The sequence below is a fragment of the Thermoascus crustaceus genome (genome assembly GCF_041956765.1).
Source record: "Thermoascus crustaceus strain CBS 181.67 unplaced genomic scaffold VTN00scaffold_10, whole genome shotgun sequence".
Lineage (NCBI taxonomy): Eukaryota > Fungi > Ascomycota > Eurotiomycetes > Eurotiales > Thermoascaceae > Thermoascus > Thermoascus crustaceus.
In genome coordinates, this window is record NW_027192536.1 from 454,214 (window position 1) to 475,122 (window position 20,909).

General features: G+C 51.6%; 3 protein-coding genes across 3 annotated transcripts; all 3 read right to left on the reverse strand.

Annotated features, from left to right (window-relative positions):
- Positions 1 to 705: 705 nt before the first annotated feature.
- Positions 706 to 1,963, reverse strand: VTN00DRAFT_2532 (uncharacterized protein; the record flags this gene model as incomplete). The annotated part of the gene is made up of 2 exons (XM_069428757.1): positions 706 to 856; positions 975 to 1,963. 2 exons carry the CDS (start codon positions 1,961 to 1,963, stop codon positions 706 to 708), a joined length of 1,140 nt encoding a protein of 379 aa, XP_069283580.1.
- A 1,465-nt stretch (positions 1,964 to 3,428) lies between these two features.
- VTN00DRAFT_2533 (uncharacterized protein) lies at positions 3,429 to 8,863 on the reverse strand (the record flags this gene model as incomplete). The annotated part of the gene is made up of 7 exons (XM_069428758.1): positions 3,429 to 4,770; positions 4,830 to 4,962; positions 5,020 to 5,217; positions 5,274 to 5,913; positions 6,586 to 6,693; positions 7,004 to 7,168; positions 8,828 to 8,863. The coding sequence occupies 7 exons, from the start codon at positions 8,861 to 8,863 to the stop codon at positions 3,429 to 3,431; spliced, it is 2,622 nt and encodes an 873-aa protein (XP_069283581.1).
- Positions 8,864 to 15,741: 6,878 nt separating this feature from the next.
- VTN00DRAFT_2534 (uncharacterized protein) lies at positions 15,742 to 20,642 on the reverse strand (the record flags this gene model as incomplete). The annotated part of the gene is made up of 10 exons (XM_069428759.1): positions 15,742 to 15,957; positions 16,053 to 16,383; positions 16,441 to 16,654; positions 16,704 to 17,088; positions 17,141 to 17,282; positions 17,339 to 17,396; positions 17,446 to 18,167; positions 18,218 to 19,108; positions 19,172 to 19,829; positions 19,880 to 20,642. The coding sequence occupies 10 exons, from the start codon at positions 20,640 to 20,642 to the stop codon at positions 15,742 to 15,744; spliced, it is 4,380 nt and encodes a 1,459-aa protein (XP_069283582.1).
- Positions 20,643 to 20,909: the final 267 nt, after the last annotated feature.

Here is a 20,909-nt window from a genome sequence, read left to right on the forward strand (position 1 = left end):
TCATTCATTCACTCATTCATATCTAACATCGTAGCTCAGAGAGAGAGGGAGAACGAGAGTAAATATTTTCCTTCTTCTAATAGAAATCTAGGCAATAACAGCCATTTATTATATCTAAAAGCTGATTCTTCTTCTTCTCGCCTGCTTTGGGCCATACACAAACTGCAAATTCTAGATAGAGCGTTAAATAGAAGGTAGCTATACAGATAGACAGATGGCTGTGCAGACTTAATTAACGCTTAATAGCATGCTGCATTGCATTCTTTATTTTTTTCTATCTAGATCTAGAGAGGATCTATATTCTTCTTTTAAAGTTGCACTAATAAAATCAGAGCGGGCAGTTCAGGGTGTTTTAAGAGATAGATAGATAGATAGATAGATAGAAAAAAAGATGAAATCTCTAGGTATGCAGAACAGACATTACATCTTATGGCCTCATATAAATAATCCCAACCCAACACAATGCAATAATATAATGCAAATAGTATATATACATCCCAACCACGCATCCATGCATCCGGACCCATTCTATTTAAACCAGGCTAGACCGACCCAACCCAATTAAACCTATGCTGTTATGGAAATATCGATCCCGGTCCAAGCACCGGTGCCATCGCCTCCGCAGAATGCATAATAATGCATGCAAAACACATCAGAAACCCATAAACCATATCCCTTTCCAGAAGGGAGAAGAAAAAAAGATCATCATTCCTTCTCATCCACTTTCCTCTTCTTCCGATTAAGGTCACTAAACATTCCCAACACACTCGGCTGCCTCCGTGACGCCATATGCAGCGTCTTGTCCGCGAACCGGGACTCGGGGAGGCGTTTGGAGGCTTTGAGACTTTCGAGGACCCTATTCAGCCCAGCAGACTTTGTCAGTATCCACACATGTACTGTACGTGTCATGTATAGGTACCTTCCAGGTATATACATGGCAATTATATAAGGGAGGGGAAAGGAACGCAACGTACCACTCGACACCCACAAACCTGATCCCGCACCCACCGACACGCTCAATCTCCCGCTGGAGTTTCAGCGCCGAAAGACCGCCTCCGCACCCGGATCCAATCCCATTAATACCGTTGTGCTTCCCCAGAATGACATGCGTCACCTTTCTCCGCCCAAGGGTGATCGCGATCTCGGCCCCGTTCGACACGAGGAGGTGTTTGAGTCTGTGGTCCGAGATGAGCGGGTAGGTGGAGCCGTTGATGTAGATTGTTAGGCCGGAGAAGATCCCTCTGGGAGGGTTCTCTTTTCCAGTTTCTTTTTTGTTGGGGGTTTGGTTCTCTTTTTCGTCTTTGGAGGTCTGGGTGGGAGGAGGAGGAGGAGGAGGGTCTGTGTTTCTGGTCGAGGTCAAGGTCGAGAGCGAGAACGCCCCCGGATCGTCGTCTATTACTGTTGCTGCAGTGGACGGAATTGTCTTCTTCGTATTCGAATTCGTATCCGCATCATCCTTGACTTTGGCCTCGTCCTTCTCCTCCTCTTTCCCCTTCCCCAGACCCGGAACAGGAACGCAATAATTCCCCTTCCCCTTCCCATGCACACTGTCCACCTCAACCCTCCTCTTCTTAGCTACACCCCCCATAAAACACCTAATATCCCCGCACCCACGTTCCCTCCTCCTCTTCACCTCCTCCGCAGCCATCCACCTCCACTCCCCGCCCCTATCCCCATCCCTACCATCCTCATCCCCACGATCACGATCATGACGTTCGCTGCCAAACTGCCCCCGCAACTTCTCCGTCCTCACGTCCCGCCACCACCTCGTCCCCGCGACCGTGGGCCCGTCGGCGCGCTGGTGGCCCGTCGAAGCGGAGTTCCAGGGGTCGAAGAGGAGGTGGTTTGTTGGTTCCACACCCGACAGTGCCTTTGATGAGGCTGTTGCTGTTGCTGTTGCTGCGCGGGAGGATGTGGAGGAGTGGGGTTTTGAGGTGGACGTTGATGATAGTGGTGGAGGCATGTTCTTGTTATGTATAGGCAGTCTGGTCAGGCCAGTCAAGTCTTGTCTTGACCAGACTGCGCAGGTCAATTGAAAGGAGTAGAGCGGGCAGAACACATAGAAGCTTGACTCGACGCAATAATGCGACGCGATCCGAATCCGCGCAGGAGAAATCATCCCCATTTCCGTCCCGCTCTGCCCGCTCTGCCTAGGTATGCCAAGCCCAGGTTAGGTACCGCGTCGTGTTTTCATTTAACTCGAACGGGTTTAGATCCCATATCTATACTCCGCATGTTAGGTAGAGACCTCACCATCTTGAAGAACTCCACAGATCCAAATAACAAAAAATAATCCCAGAAGAGGGACACAGGCAGAACAAACAAAACAAAGTCAATGTAATACTGTACTGCACACACAAGTAAGTATACTTAGAAGAAGAAAGATCTAACCTGACCTAGGTAACAAGAATCAACGCTACTGCCAACCTTTAGGTAGGTAAAAGAAAGTTCAGAACAACTAACTAATTAACCATCTCCATTCCGACATCTCTTATCTACCTCTGTGCACCTGCGCTAGATGCAGCCGGATGTGCAGTAGATCAGATAGATCACTTAGATGCAATCGTGCCAATGTGCTGCTGCTGCTGCTGCTACATGATACATACATACGACGCAATATGCAGGGCTAACTAACTGCTGTGCGTATCTACTAGAATACATCCTACTACATAAGGCTACTCTGCGAAACACTCTTCGGTACCGAGTCCACACCAGCCATCCTGGTCTTCTGAATACTCACCAGAGCCAAGGCACTACAGACCTACAATTCCAGACTACAGGACAGACTAACCGTAACGTGATCATAATATTCAAACTGGTCCAGACATCACTAAACAGAAAATTTTCGCGAACCTTCGTCATCATCACCATCATCTCTTTTAGGAACATGCTTTTGGAAGGGCATAGGCCCGTGCGACCGGTGGACAACAAAAATGTAATGTAAGTGGTGTCTGAGGAGCCAAGGGGTTGCCCGAAGATTAAAAACGGAAAAAGAAAAGCAGGAGGGGAAAAGCGCTGGCCCAAGTTTTTACAGCAGCTGACACCGCCGACTCAGAAGCGAAAAATGATCAAGACCATATAATTGCATAAGGAGATTCGTATCATCACGTCGTTAAATAACCTGTAAAAACGCACACATATCACGAACAACACGATAATGCAACAGCCCAAAGAAAATCAGCAATATGTAGAGCCAAGGTAGCACCCCAATGCGCCCACTACGAGCATTATAGACGTCATGGACTCATCGCGCAGGCGTGCGGCCTCGAGCAGAAACGAACGATATAACAAGAGGAAATATTAAGGAGTGGATATGGCGTTGGATGAACGGTCAGCAGACGCATGACTGCCTGCTACAAGATCCAACATTGAAAACGACCTGTCTCATTGAACCGCCAAGACAAGAAATGTTCCGTGATGACTCCGAATCATCTCCTCCGAGTAGCCATCACGCCAGCCTTCACCGGCTGCAGAGCCAGCGGAGCGCCACCCACAGGGCCCCCCACGCTCGCTTCTGTGATCGTCTTGCGGCGCTTCGAGTCGTAGTCCACCCCTCGGCTGTCCGGTCGAGCTATTCGGTCCTCATCCTCGTCCCGCAGACGCTTGGTGCCCAGGGTACCGTTCATCGAACTCGAGTACGCGGGCGTCGAGTTGGATGTCGCCGAGTACGAGTCGGTGGCGGTGCCGTTCGCGGTCGTGCGGCTGTCGCTCACAATGTTGTAGAGGCTGCTGGTCGGCGCCTGTCTCGGCGGCGTGTTATACCCCGAAGCCCACTGCGGTTGCGCTCCGCCGCTGGTCCGGGGCGTGAGCCGCCCCGAGCCATTCTGGTGCGGAGAGCCGGTCATCTCGGGCGACAGATGGGCATGCTCTCCCGTGAGACTGCCAACGGACGGGTTAGTCGTGTACGTATACGAGCCATGGTTGGCATTGTAGGCGCCGTTGTTGTCGTGCATGTACTCCGCGTCATGCTCCTGGACCGCCTCCCCCTCACCGGATCCATGGCCCACCTGTCCGTTTCCCTGCGAGTAGCGATCCGACTTCACCTCACCATTCTCAGCCTCTGTTTGTCCTCCAGACGCCCGCACAGAAGGGGGTCCCATTTCACTCTTGATGTACGAAGCTGGAGGCAGTGATTGCCCGAAACTCGTCATACTCGGCTGCGCCAGGGACTGCTGCGGAGCGTACTGCGGCTGCGACTGGGGAGCGGCCGAGTAGTACGGTTTCGAATCGTACCCCGACTGGCTCTGATAGGACTGCATGCTCTGAATGCCATTCCCGGGCGGTGTTGTCGCGGGGGTGGCTGGCATCGACCGTGCGCTGCCAAGGCCGGTCTCGATGGACAATGGTTGCGAACCCTGCACTCCGGAGCTCATGCTCTGGCTTCCCCATTCATACGAACTGCCCTGTGTGCTCATCGGAATGAGGCTCGACGCACTCGTGGGCGGCGTGGGAAATGTATGGGCCCGCTCCAATGCAGGTCGACTGCCCGGGTGCGGGATGAGCGCGTTGGACGGGTTGGGCATATGGGACGGTGCAGGTGTCTGCATGGAATGATGATGGTGCAGCGCCGGGGGTTGCGGTCCCTGCGTCGTCCGCGTGGGCGATGTCACTTCCAATTGCCGTCGCTGCGACTCATGTACCACCATGTTCGTCTGCCTGGAGTTCTGGGGATGGTACAGTAAGCTACCGATATTGTGCACAAAGAGCGGGTAAAGCAGATCCGTGATCTTCTCCTTGTTCGCAAAATCGAGCGCTCGTTCAAAGGGGATCCTGGGGCGAAAAGTCAGCCCTGCTGATATCGTAGTTCAACTACCACAAAGGTCACATACCACACGCCCTTCAAATGCATGGGCCCGATCTTCACCACGTGGCGGATCTTCTCACTCTTCAGGATACCATCTCGACGGCCTCTGGTCATGCCCGCGACGTTCAGAAGCTTGGTTCCATTGATCATGTGATTATCTACATTGGTGAGCACGATCCAGACGCTGCAAATAATGGTTTCTTTTCTGAACATACCTTCTCGCCGGGCGACGCAGACACCCTTCGCTTCCACCTGGTAGCAGAGACTGCCCTCATCTTCCCACAGCGTTGCCGTGACCCGCGGCTTTGCTCCTGGCGGGCAGATCTGGCCGGTGGTGTCGAACGTGTAAGGCTGTCCGGATGCGGTGGAACTGGTCATATAACCATGGTGTGCTACCGTATGGTTCGGCAGAGCTGTCACACGGTCAGCTGGGCACATCAAAATCGGAAGATTGCTAAAGGTAACGTACCAGGCAAAGGCAGCAATTGAGCCGGTACTTGGCTGCTCATCGAGGTCGACGGAGGCTGGCTGGCCTGCGGCGACGTGACGCCATTGGGATACCCGTACTGGGAATACGAACCGGCGGAGGGATATGTCGAGCTGGGCTGCAGAATCGGGGGCTGCTGCTGGTACTGCGGATAGTGAGTGAGGCTCCCCGCCGTGGCGGCCTGCGAAGCATACGACTGCCCCGACGACAGATGCGATGAATGCACATCCATGTACGGCTGTGTCTGGTTCATGCTGCCAATGGCACCCTGGCCCTGGTAATAATTGTCGCCGCTGACCGGATTCGATACAATGCCGTAGTCCGCACGGACGGACGAATCCAAAGAGAGCCGGCTCTGGGTAGCACCCGCGGAGGGAGGAGGGCTCTTGACCTCGCTCACGGAGGACTGCGAGTAGCTCGACAGACTCGTCCGGGAACTAGGGTTGCTGGACACCGACGAGGCGGTCGACGAATCCTGGGTACCAACCCGAGAGGACGGAAGGCCCGACAAGGGCGGCTGGTGGGAGGGCAGGGTGAGCGCGGGAAGCTTGTCACCGGACAATGGTCGTTCCGCCGCGTGGTGGTTATACCAATGAATGTCGACGGGGCCTCGGGTTTGGACCTGGGAAATCGACGGCAGCTCCAGTTTTCCGGTGTTTACGGGAACGGTTTTTGTGGTAAAAGTGGTCCAACAAGGACGGATCCAGCTTTTCCGTAAGGCTACCGGGGAAACGGTAATCCAGACGGTAGTTGAAAGAACTCGTTAGAAGGATCGACGGAGAGGAAAAAAATTCCGTCGATAACAACGAAAAAAACAGGTTAGTGACAGCCTCTGTGTCACTTGATATATAGAATGCAATTGTTCAACTGGGAGATCGCTGGCAAAGAAAGAAAAAAGAGCAATCTCTCGTCAATTGGCAAGGCAGATGCAGGACAATCGTTGCAAAGTTTCGTTGATGTTCGTTAACCGTGAACGCTGGAAGGACACAAACTCGACTCGACAGGCAAAAGGATGGCTATGCAAGACGTGCTCGTGAAAATTCTACATCAAAAACTCTTTGTGTGCTCTTGGACGTCTCACGCAGGAACCATGAAACTGCTGGTACCACGAAAAGCAGCTGCGAATGGAGAAAAGAAGTCGCTTTCACCAGACCAAAGGGAACAGGTTCGTGGGTCTCGTGTCAGATCGTGGCAGTTTGGGAAACAGGAAACACCGACAAAAGGCTGCCTGCAACGGAGATAATGCTGGTATAACGAGGTCTATGCGGTCTTGCAATAGTCGTAGCCAACAAACAACAAAGGGGAACAGAGGACGGGAGAGAAGAGTGGTCGTGCTCGTGGCTAGTCGTAACGGTCGTAGCGGGTCGTGAGAGAAGAGAGCAGCTCTTCTCTGTCGGTGCGTCTGGAATGATCAATGGCCCCGGTCAGCGGAACGAAGCTCGAAGCAGATGACAGAGGAGAAGCATCCAAGCCAGCGGAGCGATGCACGATTGGGGAGGGGGGAGCTCCTGCAGCGACGTTTGGTGCTAAGAGGAGCAGAGGAAGAGAGAGGGAAAAGAAAAAGAAGCAGAACAGTAGGGCTGGAAGGGAAGTGCAGTAGTGAGGGCGAGGTGGAGGAGATCGCATACGGCTGGGAAGATCATACACACAAAGTGGAGGCTGGGGAAAGGCAAACGCAGGGATGGGGACGTACAGGACAAGAGGATACTTACGGTGAGAGCGAGAGGGAGAGAGCTCTCAGAGGGAAACGTGGGAGGCCTCGAGAGAGAGAGAGAGAGAGCTGCGGAGGGGAAGAGAGAGGCGTCCGGCTTCCGCGTTTTTAGTGGGAGGTTGGGAGGAGCGTCGGGTGCGGCCGTGTGGGCTGGTTTAGCAGCGGTCTGCTAGCTGGCACGCCTGTGCTGTCCGGATGGAGATGGGGAAACGATGCGTTGGTAGCTCCCTAGCTGGCTTTTCTGGCGCCTGTCGGCGACCAGCGATAGGCCGCGCGGGTCCACCAGCAAGAGATGCTCTTCTGGTCTCTCTGTATCTCCTGTCTAGACCAGGACTGTGCTGTCTTCTCAGGACGAGCACCACCACGTACAACCTGAGGCGTATACTCTCTCTGGTGGGCCTGCCGTGCGCCTTGCCGGCGGAGCGACAGCCGTGGGTCCGGAGTTCCAGACCAGACAAAAGCAAGGGCCACCGAGATCTCCTCTCACAGAGGGTCCACGGATATCCCGGTGTCCGAGGCTTCCTAAAAAAGTTCGGAAATGAAAAAAAGAGATGTGGACGTGCACGTCTTCTTCCGCTGGGGATGGCCGTCCCCGACCTCGTCTGCTGGGATGATGCTGGATCGATCGTGCTGTATCGTGTGGGGAGGAGCTCGTGCGGAAAACCGCTACGGGGATGGCTTCTTTGTCCGTGTCTCCTCGGACCCGGCCGTGGCAGAAATCAGAAATTGCAATGATTCTCGGGCAATTGAATGGATCTGTCCGTCCGGCTGTTGTGCACACGCACGTCGGGCCTCAGGGAGAGATCACTGCTCGGACCTGCCACCCTCTGGCGGATGCTTCTTTCTCTTAAAAGATCCCCCGTCGGGTTACGAGATGTATGTATGTAGGAATGTATGCCGGAGCTCGAGCTTCCCCAGTTTGGATCGTGACGCCTCCCTCCGCGGTTCTCGCAAATCAGACCAATTGCTGGCCACCGACGGACGCGATCTGTGTTTCGTTTTCTGCAACGACAGATCCCTCGGACGCGCGACGGATAGCGGAGGCGGTGCGCTTGACGGCTAACGGAGAAAAGAGGCACAGAACGAAGATATCTGGAAGAGAAACAAAAGAAGCTCGAGATCACGGTGACTGCAATGCGCTGCAATGCGGGAGATCGCCTCCAAGATGGAGCTGCAAGTGCAGGCAGCGCAAGCTGAAGCAAGCTGCCAGTGCGGTGCTGTGACTGCAGTCAGGTCAGGCACGGTGTGCGAGGAGAACAGGCGCGAAAGCAAGATAGCATGCAAGATTGCGCACTTTAGAACGGGTGGTAGATAGCGATATATGAGCCAGAGGCATCACACCGACCGACCAACTCCCATTTATTATCCAACGACTACGCGCTTTCAAACTGAAGCTCTGCCACGGAGAGGATCCAGCTCGCGGCTATGGCGCCCCAAGCTCCGACTCCGCACTGGAGAAAGCTTCCCTCTACGTCCCTGATTGCGAAAGGAGGATACGTCAATGTCCGCACCGGCTCCCGCTGATTTCTGAAATAGTTCCGGAGTTTTACCGTACGGGATACAGAGCTCTGAACGCGTCCACGTTACGAGCATACGAGACCCTTTTGAGGCTCGAGCAAGAACTGCGATGATTCCAAGACAGGACAGGACTAAACTATACCGCAGTCTGTGGAAGTGGGGAAGAGCGGTGGGCCGCCAGGCCCCCATCCTCATTGGCGTGTCTCTCTGGAGCCTTGATAAAATCTCAATAATCAAGTGCTTCGGGCTGATGATCTGGAGGGCGTTAGGTGGCGGACCCTCTTTCTTCCTTCCACGGCAAACATACCGAGTCCGCAGTTAGCAGAGTAGCTTTACCCGCCATCGTGGCCGACTTCGAAGAAGCAGTGATCATCCCTGGCAAGGCAACGCGCTTTTTCTTACTCATATCACGGTGGGTAGCAACACACGCGCTGGCTGCAGCTGCTTGGACGAGAGGATGCAGGCAAGCGAACCAGGGAGGAGGAAGCTCAGGGAGGCCGACATAGACAATTCAGGACAACAAGGGCAGGGATGTCTGCGAAGAAGGGGGGAAACCACTGGCTCAGAAGGCACCACGAACGACCGGGCGCTTTGTGACCAACCGGTGACGAGGCCAGTCGATCAAGGGCGAGCAGGGGCCTGTCAGGTTGCGTTGTTCCGTTGCCTTTTCGGTCGTTCAGATCCTCTGATCGCCGCCTCCTCTTCGCCAACCCGTGACATCTCGTTTCTCGACTAGCCAACCAAGTCGCTGCGTACTCCGCAGCAAGGGTTGAGGTACAAACCAGAAGTCACTCTTCACGTTATCGTACCCTATCGCTGACCCTGGTCCGTTCTCTCTGGAAGGCGATCCGCTGGATGTCTGGAAGGCCGCCACTGTAGCCGGGATTCGGACAAGAAGGATTCTATTATATACATGGAGTACCTAGAGTCAGTGGCGAGCGGTGGTGTCCGGAGATGGTGCAACTCTTCATCCTTCAGTTCTACTGCCACTGTAGGATCTCATCTTATCCTTACTACTGTCCAGTTTCCGTAGTATGTATTTTGCTTCGTAGGGCAGGACAGATAGGAATGGACTTGACTTCTTTGTTCAAGTTTCGGATACCGGGAAAGCTGCATCATGGGGCCCGCAAGGGAAGAATTTCTGACTGGTTTGGCAGGCTAGTAGCCTGGTCTATTAACGATTCTGTATCGTCCGCCTCTTTTACATTCGGTCAAAAGTGATATGTAAATCCAGCTCAGATGCACTAGCCGCTGCGTACGGAGTGGTTGTTTTGGTAAGCCTGCAGAGCTGCATTGACGGGATATGCCCTTCGTGCATCACTGCCCCCAATTCCCCTGCACGGTCCAGGAACTTAGCCAGGTGCGACTCGTGGCAGAACTGGGAGTTTGAAAAGAGAGATTCCACGAACGTGTTCTGCGTAGAATCGATTGGTCGTCCAGCAAACGAAACGGTAAACGGTCCTGTGTAGATGTAACAGAAAGCCAACGCCAGGGTTGTCCGGATTGCCTCACCGCTACTGTCTGTGACTGTTTCGGCGCACTTCATATTACCATGTTCAACTTCTCCTTGCTTTCCCCTTGGGTACGTCAATCAAGGGCCTCAACACCATCCCATTCCCAGCCATTTAGAACAAAGCTTGGCAAGGTCTTCCGTCTTGTCATGGTCGTTTGCCGGGGTACGTGGCGCTTTGGCTTCAACTGTATGGGGAATGATACATCCCATTACGGAGCACGGCTTTCTCGTTTCGGAAATATTATGTTAGCCCGCCATGAGTGGGCCAGAGCCACTTTCTGTCGGCGTCAGTTGTCTGGAGTTGGAACAAGTGACATGTCGGGAAGTTTGAAGGTACCGTATGGTCCGTACCAGAGATTCAAGGAGTGCTTTCCCCCTGTCCATATCCATGGTAGCAGCAAAGTTCAGTAGTATCCTTGGGACGGAGAGATTGGGTCTGGGGCGAACCAGAACCAAAACACGGATATTGCTAAAAACAGAAACGTCCGATTTGTAGCGAAGCGTTGTGGTTTGCTGTGTCGGAAGCGTAAAGTGTCAGCAAGAGAGGAAGGCTCGTGCAAAGCAGGACCCTGATCAACAACGACTAGGGGGGGCTTCCAAATGACATTTGAATGTAGATGAATTGCCTAGATAGTTATCACCTATGCAGAACCATATCTCCTCTCCATTTTATGGGCTATTCCAAGCAGGACCAGGCATTCACCTGTCGTGAATCCGGTGCCACTTAGTGACTTTTACAGATGCAGCAACAATTGCAAGTATGCTTTAAAGCAACCCTGGGCGCCGAGAGCAGACATGGATGTACTCCTTAGCCCGTACGACCTCGCTTCCTGGTCTGGATGCACTGGTTCCGAGCAAGGGTCGCTATCCGATTCCCGATGAACCGTTGGACCTGGACTCGTTACAATAAAAATTCGGCCTTCTTTCCTGGCCGAGCCCGAACTCGAGGGGAGATGGCAGGAGAGTGGGACGACAATGAAGACTGACGCGATTTGCGAACCTGGTGGGCTTCGGGAAAGGGAAGCGTTGCGAACAGCAGTGGAGATCCACCGGGGCCAGTGCTTTGCTTCGTTGTCCTAACTTCTGGATCTGGTCAAAAGTACGGGATTAGACCGGCACAGGTTCTAAAAGAGGATTGAAGGGGGACGAACGGTCAACGCACTAATTCACGGGATGCTAGTCGCTGTGGATTAATTGATCGACGCCGGCGAGGTGGGATGTCGATGGCTGGGCGTCTTTAACGCGAGGGGCTGTGCGGATAGCCCCTCCACTCGACATGGCGCTGTAGCCGCCCAGGAACTCAGAGTCTGGTCAGAGGAGGTTTCCTGAGTGAAGAACACGGAAACATGGATTTCTCGATTTTTCTCGGACATGGAGCAACAGAGTTAAGGTTGTTTGCGGACGAGGCAGCTTGTGGCGGCTCTTCCCGCCGCCGCAGGATAGGGTGAGGTACCTGCAGATATGACGCAGGTAATTGTAGAACATCGTACATCGTACAGTAGAGCAGCAGAACACTGCAGACCTTCCTGCTTGTCATGCAGACTTTCTTTCTCTAAACCACACTTTGGATGCAAACTCTTTGCCTTTGGCAAAAGAGCAATTGGTAATGAATCCGAACCACCGAGTTCTTCGACAACCGACCATCAACACTCGACTCCGCTCCTCGCTACAACATACCGCAGATCGAAGGTCAGAAGGCTTGGCCTGTCGAGAATCCCATGGATCTGACAGGGCTGCATACGTTACAACTATCCAGAGCCCTAGAACAGTGTCTGGACCAACCCCTCCGGTTGATCGGGATCGTCCGGTTCACCCGTCTCTGCCGACGAACGAGCGTTCCTGATCCCTTCGAGCCATCTATCGCGCCTTATTGGCCCGTGGCATCCTCTTCTGAGAAATGGCAAGGTAGCGGATCAAAGGGGGTTTATCACGCACGGTGCGGAGGATTTTCCCGTGAGACCTGCCACCTTCCGTGAGTCCGTGACGAACCAGGAGCTGACCAGGAAGAACGAGCTGATAGGTATCATGGGGTAATCGTTGGCCCCCAATGTAAGATCGTTATTTTATTCAACGCTTACGCGCTCTCCAATAATCGTTCGCACAGGGTTCACCGTTACAAATACAACCCGATCTGCCCCTCGTTTCCCTATCGAGAAGAGAACTCCACGCCCCGCAAACTTGAAACAACCATCTAGCGGCATCGTTGCCACTACTAAAAAAACAAACTTACTTTGACGCAGTCTAATGAACCGTGAACGACTGCGGAGGTGGATCGCGGCCATTGTCGATACGTTTCTGGCCGCCAGCCTCTCCCGGCGCCGTCTACTGCAAGGGCCACGCAGCGTACAGCTGCAAATGCAGGAAAAATAAACTCACATTGCATGACCTGTAGGAGATGCGGGCACAGGCCATGGAGATCTACTATACACATTATTATTCATAGCGGATGTTAACACTCGCAGCGCATGATAGAGATAACCAAAAAAAGCCATAAAAACGAAGTCATCCGCGGACTTTGGGATCCTAGACCAGGTCAACAGGGGAGATGAGTCGACGTCTACTCCGTACAGCAGGGAATTGAAGAATAATCTCATCACAAACAGAGACCCGTCAATTAAATCCCTCGTTTGTGCGGACCCTTCGGTGATCCAGCCACCAAACCCCCTCATCGAACAAGCGATAGGTGGAGAACTTTTTTCTCATTACTATTCACCATATCACACGCTTACTTGTATTTCACAACCTTGGATCGTATTGATCCAGCTGGTTTCGTGCCCCCATAGGAGCCTGGGTCAGCATGCCGAATCATTCCAAGGCTTTCCAGCCTGAGTCCCAGGTGTCTCACGAAATCTCTTCGCTACACGCACACGACGGCGGTTGGTGGACCGGTTTGAAATGTTTACGCCAAAAGGGAGTCCACGAAACCGTTGCCGGATAATACGAAGAGAAACGGTTTGATTTGAATTATCGGTGGGCTCGTTATCACTGAGACCGGCAAAGTCGAACACAACAAGAGACCAAGCTTTGGTGCGCCACTTCATTCAAAGCTACCGACGAGGTAAGGATGGCCGAACCGAAGGGACTCCCGCATTGGGAATCCCTGTCCGTCTGATCGAAATTTCTGCACCATCAGCCGCCCATCCCAGCAAGATACCGGATAAGATGTCGTGTCTGCACAACATTGGAACGAGCAAGCCACGAGTCCGCGGGCAGGTTTGTGCGACGAGGATGTCAAGTCCTGCTCGGCTCGACGAAAGGGCCCAACCGCCGTCGCAAAGGACTCAATGCCTTGTCGCGAGGCGAGGAGGTCCGTAGGAAGTACGACGGCCTTCTTCAATTCGAAGTGGGAGATCTCCGGAGCACGCGGTGATTGGGGAGTGGCAGGATTTTCGCCGCCTCTGGCGCGAGTCTTCAGGCTCGATTGACTGGCTGTTGGCGCGACCACGTATCTGACACACAAAGTCCAAGGCATGCAGTCAACCGGCGGGCCAGGTGGCTGCCCCGGTGTGGTTCTTCTTGTCGACCATACGGATCGTCCAGGCGCGACGTCGTCAGCGACTATCCCGCCTCTGACATCTGACCGCCAGTATCACCCAGCGGCCCCCACCTCCCTTGCTTCCGGCCTGGCTTCTCAGCTGAGCAAAACCGCCGGGTTTCAGCTGCAGCGACCCGTTGTTGCATATGCGAGTGTGAGCGACAGTCCGATCCGCGCCCATCAACTTCTCCATCCTGACAGCCTTGTCCGCCAAGCGGCCAGCTTCACGCTCCGTCGCCTCTTGGTTCCTTGTCTATTGTCTTCTAGCAAGCAATGGATCCAAGCTTGCCCCCCTTTGCTGTCAGTCGTGACCGTTGCTACTATGACTGTATAGAAATGGACGCGGTGGTGAAAAGGCCAACCGTTGTGTGACCGTTGTCAGTGGCCCAGTTCCATCCTTGATCGACAGGAAGGTAGGGATGTTTTCCGATGGCTATTAATATGGGCTGCTACGGCGAAGGCCGCGGGAGTCATCCTTGGCGCGCAGACCCACGGGGATCTCCAGTGCAGAACTTGCCCAGGGCCCGAGGCCACCAACCATCTCTTTCCGCCCGTCGCGCCCTTACTAGACTCTGACTAGGCCGGTCTGATCCTGAATGATTGATCATTGTCGAGATCTCTTTATTTCCAATTATTCTCACCATTTCGTCCTACCTGTCATCTGATGCAGACAGGATATCCTTCCTTGTGAACGAGTTTGATACATTCTTTTTTCTTCTTGTCACTTTTCAAATCTTTTTCTGTTGTTCGAATATTTCGAAAAAGCTGATGATGGTCATCTCGACTCACCCGATTTGGAATATGTATGTGTTGCATTCCAATCGCCTCATCTAGACCTCTAGAATCTCGGGAGAAACAGAGCTGTCATCCTGTCTTTCGCACATGGGGGGATGGGGTGGGGGGGCGGAAGAGGCGTCGTAAACTCGTTGGCTTTAGGACTGACTTCCGCCTGATTCCTGATTCGCTTTGCGAGAATGGCGGTCTCCGAATTTCGCTCACATTCCTTCGTACGAGTCATATCAGATTTTTTACGACAGTGCTTGGCACACGAAACACGAAAGTCTAGCGCATTGCAGACGGCTTTCTCCGTCTGATTGACTCTTGTCAAGACGATCTTTTTTCATGATCGTCGTTGTCATTCTTCTTCGTCTCGGACAGTACGGATTCTACGTACGGAGTAGTCTGCTACTGTGCCGTTTGTGCGCGTGTGATCTATGTACTACGTGGACGTTGGTCTTCATTCTTCTTACCGAGTCGATTCCTTGACATGGTTGTAGGTCATAGAATTAGAACAAGAATTAGACCCTTTCGGACTTCCCTTCTCCGCCAGGTATTCCCTAACCGGCGGCGGGGGGAGAAAATAGGATCACCGTAAGATTCCATGCAGATTGGCATGGAGTAAGCCTCTGGATTTTGTAGAACTGTGTAGTGTTCTAAATCGATCAGACTGATGGATATTTTTGAGTTATAACTTTCAGCAGTGCGTTAGGTTAGATACGCTGTAGATGCTCATCTGTCGACGATATTAAATATATCTATATTTCTTCAAGTGGTAGGTAATTCCGTCTTTGGATTCATATATCCGATTCGATTTATATATTATATTACAAGTGTTATGTACAATGGAGAATTCTAAAACTTCCATATATATATATATATATATATCTATCTCCCAAACAGAAACCATTCTTTCTTTGGTCTCGGTCGCGTAGATAATTGATTAATTATACAAAGGAATGATATCGGACTGATGTCAGAGGACTATTTCGTGACCGCACACAGATAGATTTAAAACTACCTATGCATCTAGGCAGGTCTAGGTCTAGGTCTGCGAATATCCTCTCAAAGGAGAGGAGAGACATAGAACTCATCTTCGATAGCCGTGACATATATGACTGTGGATAATAACACCATTCTTTAAGGAAAAAAAAAACTCATAAGGCATAAAATAAAAACAAAACTGGTCATATCTACCTCTTGAAAAAAGAAAAAAGCCAGAAAGTCGATTTGGTTGAACAGAGCGAAGCAAACCAGTCAGCCAGCCTCCACCCAACGAGCTAAGCACAAAACCATGATGAAAATCAAGATAAATTATCAAAAAGCTTTCCCCAAACGACTACACTGCCAACCCAACACGGTTTAGTTCTATTTGAGTACAGTCCAGTCCAGTTAATCAAGCCTTTCTAATAACAGCTTCAGAGAAAATCCGCTGCCAGATATCGATCCACTCCTGCTGCCGATGCGTCAGCATCTTCTGCGGGTTTCGGGATATGTCGGCGAGGATGTCGCGGATGCGGTTGCTGAGGTATTTCAGGCCGAGCATGGATTTCCAGTCCTTGACGGCGAACCGGATTCGGTTGCTGTCGATGGAGATTATGCCGGAGTATAGCTGTACAAAAAGTCAGCAGGGGTGTCTGTTCGAGGTTGGTCTGTCTGCTGGAAAGGATCAAGGGGGAGCATTTTGTAATAGGTATTTCTTCTCACCTTGAACTCCGGATCTCCGCACAACAGGGCGACGGCGAAATCCTCGACAGCGCTCGTCTCGTGCGCATTGTAGAATTTGCTGCGGGCTTGCATGATATGATAGAACGACAACCACTTTATAGGGGCGTCCGATCCTTTGTTGACAGATGTCGGATGGAGGCTCACTCCCTGGTTATTCGCGACGTTCCGCCAGCCTTTGCCCTCACGCGCAAGAAGCTTCGGATAGAAGCTCCATGCAATGACCGAATTGATGACTAGGTCGCTGCTGCTGTTGATATTAAAGCGCTCAGGGACCGTGAAGAATTGCCGTTGGCGGCTGGTAAAACGTGCCCTAAATTCAAATATATTAGATCATGAAGGGAGCTAAGTCATTTCACTTGATACGTACCTGCTAAGGAACGCTTGTTCGGCGGCATCCAGCTTCAAAAGCCCCGCATCAGCAATGGAAACCAAGAGCTGCATCTTGATATCTTCAATATTGATTAGCGTTTGAGGGCTGAGGAAATTCTTCCGGCAGAATGAATATTCGTTTGCTCCCGGAGTATTTCTTATGCGCTTCCAAGCGCAGTAGGCATTATAGACCGTCAAAAGATCGGAGTCACCTGGAAAGGATGTCAGAAGGACCGAAGTCAGCAGGATGATAGTAAGTACCTCTCTTGAAGGACAGTTTCGCATGTTCTCTCTGCGCGTTTGACCCAATTGTGTTAACAAAGGGTGACTTCGATGAAAGGATAGCCGCAATGCTGACAGCTGCATCTAGACATTTAAAGAAAGCCCCATAGATAATGAGTTTCCCTAAAAAGACATCCAACGGAAGTTTTGCGAGCTGCTTTCCCAAAGGTGTTAGATCTTCTGCGTTGGTCAGAGCCTTTACTTCCTTCAGAGATTCGATTGCTCGTCTTATATTTTTCGGCGAAGGCGGATCGAGAGCTTCAAGGAGGGTCTGCTCGACCTCGCCTAGGTTGCAGATCTTGACTCGTAATACCAAATCTTGCAACGAGAGTCTAAGCATTTCGGGCGTCTGCTGCTCCGCAAGCTGGAGAGATTTTAGCACCAGTATAGCTGTGTCTGCGAGCTCCAAAGCATACCAGATTGTCATGTCTGTGCTTAGTGAATAGATGAAAGCAGATTCCATTCTGAACTCGACCGGCTCTTCCACGACGCTGCTTGGCGTTGGCACGTGAAATGAATGATTCTACAAGCCTGGAAAGTTGTCGCCTCTCGTCGAACCTGGGAAATTGTCAGCAAAAGTAGGGCATAGACGTCCGTGGTGTTCGAGGACTGACCGCATTGTTTTCTCTTTCCCTGCGTCGATAACTGCGGTAATATCCGGAATCGTAATTCCTGATGATATGTTAGCCAGGTCTAAGTGATAACTCGGAAGATTTCCTACCAGTTTCGGCAATGTTAGTTGCAATAACAATCTTCCTCGTGCCTTCTGGAGGCACAAGGAAAGCTTTCTCTTGATCTTCGCTGGGAATGGAAGAGTGAAGTGCATGGACGATCCAACCCTTTTCAAAAGCTGAGTCGGATAAGATCTCGTCATTGAGACGACGAATCTCTGCCAGACCAGGCATGAAAACCAAGATAGCCTTGCTGTATTGGCTCAACTCGGGCTTAGTAGCAATCTTGGCTAGAAGTCTTGTAATCAACTTGTAGTCTAGTCTGTATTCATCGAATCTTATGACCGTTTCTCGTGTTTGTTTGGAGTAACCTTCCAGAGATGGCCGTGCATTTCCGGCGAGATCTTCAAGGGGTTTGTCCGATGTAGATTCGTCGAAATCGTCATCGAGCGGAGTATATGACTCGTTTTCAACTAAGCGGTAATTCGTCACTTCGATTGCATCCTCCAGATACTTGACCTCCACAGGGAATGTCCGACCAGGTATATTCAAAACAGGAACACCGCCGAGATAGGACGAAAAACGCTGGGCATCGACGGTAGCCGACATCAATACAAGTTTCAGGTCCGGCCTTCTTTGCATTAATCTGCGAAGGACAATTAGGAGGAAGTCACTGTCAATGGTGCGTTCATGAACCTCATCGAGTACAATGTGCGTGATGTCCTGGAAGTCGTCGGGCCTTTCGAGCATTCGTACTACCACTCCAGTTGTCCTATGTATAAAGTGAGTCTCACGTTCAGAAACGCGGGAAATTGCACATACGCGAATACGAGTCTAGTAGACTGACTGATTTTGCTCTCCAGTCTGATCGCATAACCCACTAGAGAGCGGGCTGTTCCGACATCATTCTTACTTTCTCCCAATTCTTCGCTTACTCTCCGCGCCAAGGATATTGCAGAAATTCTGCGAGGCTCCGTGACGTATATTTTGCAGGAGCGACCTTCCAACAGCTCATTTTCCAGGATGAAAGATGGTATCTGTGTGCTTTTGCCACTTCCAGTCTCACTGCATATGATAATAGCTTGATGTGTAGCGAGCGTATCGAGGATATCTCTTTTGAACCCCCATATCGGCAGGTTCGTCCTAGAGCGGAGCATATGCTGGAAGGCAGGGGTGGAAGCTTTGTCTATCCAAAGCTTAGTCAACTGTTCCGCAGGCTCAACCTGATCCGCAGGGCGATGTCTTAACGGAGATTCCGTTCGGTTAGCGGCTCCGTTTCTCTTCCTGAAATTGTCTGCTAGCACAACGTCATCCTCAAACTTCCCAGTATTCTCTTGCATGATTTTCTTCAAATGCCGAACGGTGTTCTTGTCAGCTTCATCCTCCTGCTGTTTTTTGACAGTTGCGAATTCTGTCCATAGCTCTCTCCAGACTGCCGGAAGTCGTAGATAGGCTTTACTCTCTTTGGAGTTTTGCGCGGAAATAAGGAAGAGTGCCAAGGTGGAAATATAGCTTTCGGCTTGCTGGGATGTCGGTGTTGCGATTGTATCCATCGAAGCAAAGGTGGCATATGGATTCGACTTGTGTGTAACCATATCCAATGAAATGGGAAATGGCACATCCTGTGGTTTTGACCACTTTACTTCGACCGCTTTCCGGTTCGAGAATAATGTTTGAGACACATCCTTATAAGTTATCTTACATCCGGGATCTCTGATAATTCGGAGATTCGTCAGCTTATCTATACTTCGGCTATTTAAGAAAGAGGATACGAACCTCGCCTTGCAAGTTTCTTCTAATACCCTCCTGGGACTCAGGCCTGTTTGTTTACCAAAATCGCGGATCTGAGTGATGGAGGGCGCTGTCTCATCCTGTAAAGTTGGTTCAGCAGCGGACTCTTCGGCTTGGAACATGTCGCCAAAAAGATCGACATTTTCGTCATCGACTGCGGGTAGGATTTCCTCTGGTTCTGTTTCCTGCTTTCCCGCCTCTTCTTGTTTCTCGGAGGGCACAGCTGAAGGAGCGCCAACCTGACGCTCCTTCTGCCGGACAAATGCTTGCTCCTTCCTAAGTTCATTGAGTTTCTCCTTCCACTGATCTTCGGCTTCTACACGGTCAAAGAGCACGTCGTTTTCAATTTTCGAAAGTTTTCGTTTGATTTTCATAACCCGAGGATCAGACTCCTGGGAATCGGCCTTTCCAGAGTTGGCCTTTTTGCCCTTCTTGGGCTGGTCAAAATAATCGGGCCGGAGCTGATAGAGACGGCTTCGTAACTCCAGGAACTCTGGGACCAGGGAATCCGGGTCAATGGAGCTATCGGATCCATCTGCATTGGTGTCTGGAATGCTCGAGACCCTAGGTCCACTTGCCCTTTTCACGTCGTTGTCACTTTGGGCAGGCGAACTAGGGGACGAACACCGTAGCTGTTCATTGTCTGGCTGACATTAGCTCTTAATTATGTAGGGGTGGTCGAAATTGGGTTACCAGTGATCCAGGATGTGAACGCCTCAGACGCCTTGGGGAGCTGAGACTTATTTCGCCCATAAGATGGCAGTTCATCAGGATTGCAGTGCTTTGCCAGCCAATCCAAGGACTCATCTAGGTTCCAAACCACATCTTTGTTACCGCTTGGTGCGTTCCCAGAAAAGTAGAGTAGGATATGCTTTAAGGACTCTTCGACTTTTGAGTCCGGGAATCCAAGCTTGAGAAGAGTTTCTTTCAAAGTCCAGAGCCTAGTGCACAGCTCCTCTTCGGAAACAGGACGTTTGGCGCCACTTAGGCCACGTCCCGAAGGTTCAAGCTCCTGTTCCTCCCTGAGAATTAATTGAAGGAGCAAATCCAGCGTCTCCGATGACAACCAGTCTGAAAGGTTCAATGGACTTGCTTGCGAGCGGAGTAACCTTCGCTCGGTTTCAAGTTTGGCCTGCTGACGAACCGCGTCACTCTTACATTTTGACGCGCATTTATCAACTAGCAATTGTAGCTCTGCTTCTTCAAGGTGCTGTTCGAGCTGCTCAGGTGTATAGTCCTTGAGTGCGGGGACTTCCTGTACACTCGCTTGCTCAGTCGTGGACGGCTGGCTCACGGTAACCGGCGCCGGCTTCTCAGCGTCTGAGGCTGGTGTAGAATCTGCTGTGGAAGAGGCTGCTGTAGAGTCAGTTACTTTGGGCTTTGAAGGAACAGACACCGTTGTAAAGCCCCGCGCAGGATTGGACGCTGGCTTCTTCTTTTTCTTGTTAGGAGGCATATTGAACGACACGCTTCAAGCCGAGACCTGCAGCTCGAATGGAAACGGAAAAGACTCGAGAAAAGAAATGCCCGGGTCAGCTACCTCTGACCCGGAGGAGATTCGCGGTGCGCGTGGTTCAGGTGGTTTGTCATTTGATTTCAGCCCACGCTCTCTGACTAGTGATGTTGGCTGCGGGTGACGGAGCTCTCCCCACAACGCCGAAAACTTTTATGACACCATAGCGGGAAACGCGAAGGCACTTCTACACGGAGGATCGCCCACGCG